Source organism: Erythrolamprus reginae, chromosome 5 (assembly GCF_031021105.1).
Source record: "Erythrolamprus reginae isolate rEryReg1 chromosome 5, rEryReg1.hap1, whole genome shotgun sequence".
NCBI lineage: Eukaryota > Metazoa > Chordata > Lepidosauria > Squamata > Dipsadidae > Erythrolamprus > Erythrolamprus reginae.
This window is the reverse complement of record NC_091954.1, coordinates 8,848,401-8,856,116: the sequence shown is the minus strand read 5'-3', so window position 1 is coordinate 8,856,116 and position 7,716 is coordinate 8,848,401. Positions and strand designations below refer to the sequence as shown.

At 44.2% G+C, this 7,716-nt stretch overlaps 1 protein-coding gene across 1 annotated transcript in view; it reads right to left on the bottom strand.

The window, feature by feature from the left end:
* Positions 1-4,378, bottom strand: part of MMRN2 (multimerin 2) — a 37,879-nt gene extending 33,501 nt beyond the window's left edge. Inside the window, exon 1 of the mRNA XM_070753934.1 lies at positions 4,047-4,378. Within this exon, the coding sequence (XP_070610035.1) occupies positions 4,047-4,279 (233 nt within the window). The 5' untranslated portion in view covers positions 4,280-4,378. The remainder of the gene's footprint in view (positions 1-4,046) is intronic.
* Positions 4,379-7,716: the final 3,338 nt, after the last annotated feature.

Below are 7,716 nucleotides of genomic sequence, written 5' to 3'. Positions count from 1 at the left end.
CCGAAGACTCGGGGCGGCTAACAGCAATAACAAGATAGCATACAATAATAATCCAATACTACAAATAATTAAAAACCCATTATTATAAAAACCAAGCATGCATACAGACATACCATGCATAAAATTGTAAGGGACTAGGGGGAAAGAGTATCTCAATTCCCCCATGCCTGGCGGCAGAGGTGGGTTTTAAGCAGCTTACGAAAGGCAAGGAGGGTGGGGGCAATTGTAATCTCTGCGGGGAGTTGGCTCCAGAGGGCCGGGGCCGCCACAGAGAAGGCTCTTCCCCTGGGTCCCGCCAAGTGGCATTGTTTGGTTGACAGGACCCGGAGAAGACCCACTCTGTGGGACCTAACTGGTCGCTGGGATTCATGCAGCACATGACCTTTAAGTCACCCCAGCTCCCATGACCATCAAGCCACTCTCACCTGGTCACATGGCTGAGAGCCACACCCACAAAATAAGCCACACCCACGGTGTAGTAGTAAACGTTTTTGCAGCCTTTCACTGGAAGAGTCCCATAAACAAAAAGGTTGGAGCTTCAACCTCTTATCCAGAATTCACTGCAAGCACCCATCATTTCTATCTAAGAGGCATGCAGCCTAGCCAATGATCCCACACAAATATCCTAAAGGGCATAGTCATTCATCAGAAGACTAGTTTCATCCTCGATCACCTTGCTGGGTTCTTCTTCTATACAATGAAACTGCATGCAGACAAGAGGTTAAAGAACTAGTCTCGTGGTACAACCACAACAATATAGAACTGAACACACTCAAAAACGTAGAAATGGTGATAGACTTTAGGAGAAACCCTCCCATGCTACCAGCTCTCACATTCATTCATTCATTCGTGATTAGATTAGATTAGATTAGATTAGATTAGATTTGTATGCCGCCCCTCTCCGAAGACTCGGGGCGGCTAGCAACAATATAAAAAGACAATGTAAACAAATCTAATATTAAAAATAATCTAAAAAACCCCAATTTAAAGAACCACTCATACATACAAGCATACCATGTATAAATTCTATAAGCCTAGGGGCAAGGGAAATTTCAATTACCCCATGCCTGACGACAGAGGTGGGTTTTAAGGAGCTTGCGAAAGGCAAGGAGGGTTGGGGCAACTCTGATATCTGGGGGGAGCTGGTTCCAGAGGGTCGGGGCCACCACAGAGAAGGCTCTTCCCCTGGGTCCCGCCAAACGACATTGCTTAGTCGACGGGACCTGGAGAAGGCCAACTCTGTGGGACCTAACCGGTCGCTGTGATTCGTGCTGTTGATACTAGACAACATAGTATCAACAGTAGAGACCTTCAAATTTCTAGGTTCTATCATATCTCAAGACCTAAAATGGTCACCTAACATCAAAAACATCATCAAAAAAGCACAACAAAGAATGTTCTTTCTGCACCAACTCAAGAAGCTCAAACTGCCCAAGGAGCTGCTGATCCAATTCTACAGAGGAATCATTGAGTCTGTCATCTGCACCTCTATAACTGTCTGGTTTGGTGCTGCAACCCAACAAGACCGACACAGACTTCAGAGGCTTCTCCCTGCCTTTTCCGGCCCTGTTTCCTCCCAGGAGATTCCTAGAGAGGCCCCACCGAGGCTAAATCGATACAGACTTCAGAGGAGAATCAGAACTGCAGAAAAAACATTTGCTACCAACCTGCCTTCCATTGAGAACCTGTCAAAAAGACACTTGTGAAAATATTTACTGACCCCTCGCATCCTGGACATAAAAAGGTTCAACTCCTACCCTCAAAACTTCACTACAGAGCACTGTACACTAAGACAACTAGACACAAGAACAGTTTTTTCCTGAACGCCATCACTCTGCTAAACAAATAATCCCCTCAACACTGTCAAACTATTTACTGTCTGTGCTTCTATTACTACTAGTTCATTCCTCATCATTCCTTTCACCCAGTTCCTCCTGCTTATGACTGTAACTTGTTGCTTGTATCTTTAAGATTTTTATTAATATCGATTGTTTCTTCATTGCTTATTTGACCCCTAAGCCAATCATTAAGTGCTGTGCCTCATGATTCTTGACAAATGTATATTTTCTTTTATATACACTGAGAGCATATGCACCAAAGACAAATTCCTTGTGCGTCCAATCACACTTGACCTATAAAGAATTCTATTCTATTCTATTCTATCCTATTCCATTCCATTCCACTCCATTCCACAAGACACCACATGGTTGAATGCAATAGGGTCCCTATTTTCTCGTGTTGAGTTTCTAATACAGTTACAAAACCAAAAGACTGACATACTACAATATGTTTGTACTTACTCTATGGATATGCAATACAATCAAAGTTCTGGAATTAACAGCATGCCTTCTCCAAAATAAAAAAAATTGTGATATTTAAGTCTACCCAGTTGTGGCTGCTCCAACACTGAAGTTTTTAAAGAAGAGACTGGACTGACACTTGTCTGAAATTTTTATTTATTTTTATTTATTTTTATTTTTTTTATTTTATTTGTTTTGTCCATTACACAATAATACACAATGCGGGTTATAGAGGATACAATCGGGTAGAATGTATTAAAGGGGGAATAGAGGAGAAAATAAAGGAGTGAAATATAACTATGAGAGAATAGCAGAACAAGATATAGGTATAGAAGAAAAGATATAGGAAATATAGGAGAGACTATAGGACAGGGGACGGAAGGCACTCTGGTGCGCTTATGTACGCCCCTTACTGACCTCTTAGGAACTTGGAGAGGTCAATCGTGGATAATCTAAGGGGAAAATGTTGGGGGTTAGGGGATGATACTACAGAGTCCGGTAGTGATTTCCACGCTTTGACAACTCGATTACTAAAGTTGTATTTTTTACAGTCAAGTTTGGAACGGTTAATATTAAGCTTGGATCTGTTGTGAGCTCTTGTGTTGTTGTGGTTGAAGCTGAAGTAGTCTTTGACAGGCAGGACGTTGCAGCATATGATCTTGTGGGCAATACGTAGAGAGTTTCCTGCCTGAGTAGGGTGGGGGATTGGACTAAAAGAACCCCCGCCCAAGATTTATCTATTGATTTATCTATTTAATTTAATTTAATAATTTTATGCTTCCCAATCCCGAAGGACTCATGGCGGCTTACAACACTATAAAATTACAATAACAGCAACAATAAAAAGAAGTCAAGAAAAAGGAACTAATATCTACAATCCTAATTAAAACTAAGGACAGTTCAACAGCATACATACTAGTCAATCCTACACATGGACACATGGACAAGCTAGTGATTGATTTAAGATCTCTTCCAACTCTGTTATTCTCTTCGTAATTCCAGAAAGAAGGGTTGGGTACCATTGCAACAACTAACACCCTTGAAAATGTCCAAAGATACTTCACCAGAAGAGCCCTTCACTCCTCCACTCGAAACAGAAGACCCTATGAGACTAGACTTTCAATCCCGGGCCTAGAAAGTTTAGAACTAAGATGCTTTAAACAAGATCTAAGTATTGCCCACAAGATCATATGCTGCAACGTCCTGCCTGTCGGCGACTACTTCAGCTTCAACCAAAAAAACACAAGAGCACACAACAGATTTAAACTTAATATTAACCGCTCCAAACATGACTGTAAAAAATATGACTTCAGTAAACGAGTTGTCGAAGCGTGGAACTCCATAGTGTCATCCCCAAACCCCCAACACTTTACCCTTGGATTATCTATGGTTGACCTATCCAGATTCCTAAGAGGTCAGTAAGGGGTGAGTACAAGTGCACTAGAGTGCCTTCCGTCCCTTGTCCTATTGCTCTCCTATATCTCCTATACCTTTCTTCTATTCCTATATCTCTTCTTCTATTCTTTCATTGATATGTTCTATTATTTTATCTTCTTTTCTATTATTTCTTAGATATATTTTACTATGAGTATCTCCTCTATAACCTTCATCATGTATTTTATTGTGTATATAGATATATACCCACTAAAACCCTCATTGTGTATTGGACAAAATAAATAAATAAATAAAATAAAATACTGATCAATACTATGGAGGTTCTGGATTTTTTTTGGGTAAAATACTTACTCGTTTCTGGATTCGTGACTTGTAGGGTAAGACTCCTCCATCTCTTCTTCAGTTTCCTCTTGGATGGACTCTCTTCTCCAGAATTCATCTGGTGGAGAAGATAGTTGTGGAGGTGAAGGCATCTGAGGAACTTCTAGCTCTTGCCTCTGATGGTGATAACCAGGATGCCTTGAATGTGGGTCTGATCTCAGCAACCCAACAGCCCCACAAAGCAATAAGAGTGTAGTCAGCATCTTCAAGTTCTTCTCAAACTCCTTGAAACCTCTCGGATCTTCAGGTCCGCCTGTTCTTTCAACCTGCCTGGTCCTTGTTCCTTTAACTGAGGAACAAGGAATGGCACAGCTAACAAAGGGCGGAAACTTATGGTGTTGGGCCCTCCCAGCCACGATGGAAATGTCAGGGGTCAGATGACAATGTGAGAGAGCTCAGAGGACCTGCGTGTGAGCGATGACGGTGGTACGTGAATTCTAAGGGAAGGAGCCGCAGTCGATTCGAGGGGGACAAATCTTACTTTTGACTTTCTTTGGGCTTATCAACAAACACAGAGAAACACAGCCTCTCTCTTTTTTTTTATCAGCTGCCTTCATGCAGGGATACAGGAAAAGGATGTTAACTTTAACTAGCAGGCAAGGAAAAGTAAATATTGAGGGCTGGAGCAAATTCTCAAGAGGGATATCGTTAAAATATATACGTATATATCCTGGCCCTTGGTAGCAGGAACTTACCAGGCAAGTCTATCCCTCTAAAGGGATAGTTGTTTTTTAGTTGTTTTTATTAATTGGATTGTTCATGTTGTTTTACCAGTGTTGTTAGCCGCCCCGAGTCTGCGGAGAGGGGCGGCATAAAAATCCAATAAATAATAATAAATAATAGTAATAATAAAGAGAGTAAAAATTTTATTTATTTATTTATTTGTTTATTTGTTTGTTTGTTTATCTATCTATCTATCTATCTATCTATTTATTTATTTATTTATTTATTTATTTGATTTATATGTCGCCGCCTCTCTGAAGACTCAGGGCAGCTTACAACATATTGGAAAGCACAATACAGTGGTACCTCTACTTTATGAACTTAATTCGTTCCACGACCAGGCTCTTAAGTAGAAAAGTTTGTAGGAAGAAGCAATTTTTCCCATAGGAATCAATGTAAAAGCAAATAATGCGTGCGATTGGGGAAACCACAGGGAGGGTTGGGGCCCTGTTTCCTCCCAGGAGATTCCTAGAGAGGCTCCATGGAGGCTTCTCCCCACGTTTTCTGGCCCTGTTTCCTCCCAGGAGATTCCTAGAGAGGCCCCACGGAGGCTTCTCCCTGCCTTTTCCGGCCCTGTTTGCTCCCAGGAGATTCCTAGAGAGGCCCCACAGAGGCTTCTCACCACCCTTTCCAGTTACAGTTTCAGAGGCTCGGGTTTGTAAGTAGAAAATATTTTTTGAGAAGAGTCAAGAAAATCTTGAACACCCAGTTCTTATCTAGAAAAGTTCGTAAGTAGAGGCGTTCTTAGGTAGAGTACCACTGTATACAGTACAAAACATCTAAAATCCAATTAATCTAACTAATTAAATTTAAAAAAACCTAACAACATTTAAAAATCACTCATTCCCACTCAACAGCAAACATACCAACACTCATCGGTCAGGGGGCTAGAGTCTAATGACCCCCAAGCCTGGCGACACAGATGAGTCTTTAGACTCTTACAAAAGGCTAGGAGGGTAGGGACAGTATGAATCACAGGGGGGAGTTGATACCAGAGGACAGGGCCCCCCACAGAGAAGGCTCTTCCACTAGGCCTCACCAAACGACATTGTCTAGTTGATGAAACTCCAGAAAGAATGCAGTGAAGAGCATCAAAGCTGATTAAGGAAGCAGAGGCTAAAACACATACAGTACTGCAAAAAATGGTTGCAGGAACTGGATATGTTTAGTTTCATGAAAAGAAGGACCAGGGGAGACATGAAAGCAGTCTTCCAATATCTCAGGGGTTGCCACAAGAAAGAGGGAGTCAAGCTATTCTCCAAAGCACCTGAAGCAATGGATGCAAACTATTCAAGGAGAGAATCCAATCTAGAACTAAGGATAAATTTTTGGGACTCTAGAACAATTACCGTATTTTTCGCTCTATAAGACGCACCTGCTGATAAGACGCACCTAGTTTTTAGAGGAGGAAAATAGAAAAAAAATATTTTGAGCCAAAAAGTAGGCTAAAATATTTATTACAATAACACTGCCCTAGGGGAATTGGGAAAATATACAAACAAGCCCCCCTCTCTCTTTCTTTCTATGTCTCCCTCTTTCTACCTTTCTTTCTCTTTCTCTCTCTCCCTTTCTCTGTCCCTCTCTGTCTTTCTCTCTGTCCCTCTCTTTCTTTCTCTCTGTCCCTCTTTCTTTCTCTCTGTCCCTCTCTTTCTTTCTCTCTGTCCCTCTCTTTCTTTCTTTCTCTCTGTCCCTCTCTTTCTTTCTCTCTGTCCCTCTCTTTCTTTCTCTCTGTCCCTCTCTTTCTTTCTCTCTGTCCCTCTCTTTCTTTCTTTCTCTCTGTCCCTCTTTCTTTCTCTCTGTCCCTCTTTCTTTCTCTCTGTCCCTCTCTTTCTTTCTCTCTGTCCCTCTTTCTTTCTCTCTGTCCCTCTTTCTTTCTCTCTGTCCCTCTCTTTCTTTCTCTCTGTCCCTCTCTTTCTTTCTCTCTGTCCCTCTTTCTTTCTCTCTCTTATCTCTCCTTCTCTCACTCACTCTCTTTGTATCTCTCTCCTTCTCTATCTCTCCCTCTTTCTCTCTCCCCCTTTCTATCTCTCCTCTTCCTTTCTCTCTCTTTCTTTCTCCCTTATTTTTTCTGTTTTTCTGCTGTGGGCGGTTTAGGGGCCCTCAAACCCCGACGACCTCGCCCCCGGATCCTGGCCGGGACAGGGCAGCTTCCTCTGACAGGCGCCGCGCCGGGCCGAGGGGGCTCAGCAGGAGGCGCAGCGGCGGGCGAAGAGAGGGAAGGGGGGACAGCGGCGTCCCTCCTGGCCTTGGCGGGCCGCCTGACCCTCCCCACCTCCTGCAAACGCGGCGGGCGGCGGGGGGAGAGCGAAGAGCCGGCTCCGGCGGGCGCGGGGCTTGGCTGGCTGGCTGGCGGGGGGAGCGCCGCTGGTGGTGAGAAGGGAGACCCTCCTCCGGGAGGGAGGGGGCCAGGCAGCAGCTAGCCAGCCGAGTTCGCAGCCAAACTTTGCACAGGCGGCGGCCGGCTGCGAGCGACTGGCTGGGTTTTGGGTCTTCGAGACCTCCCCGCCTCCTGAAGCGATTCCCGTAGCCTTCCCAAAGGCTCGGAACCGCCAACGCTCCTCCGGTGCCGCTCCGCCTCCTAAACCTGCGGGGTGGAGGCGTCCCCCGGCCCAGCACTTCCGGAGGCCGAAAGGCGCGGCTCTCTTCGGGGTTGGGAAGAGGAGAGGCGGCGACAGAGGTGGCGGTCTGCAGATGAGTATATCGCCGCCCCCCCCCCTCTGCTCCAGCGCCTCCCCCCCCTCCCTGCCTGCATCTTCGCTCCATAAGACGTGGCTGATTTTTCATCCTATTTTGGGAGGAAAAAAACTGCGTCTTATGGAGCGAAAAATACGGTAACCAGTGCAAAGGCTTGCCTTCAGTAGGGAAGAAGAAAAGGAGGGAGGGAGAAAAATTAGATTTAGAAAGAGAAGGAGGAAGG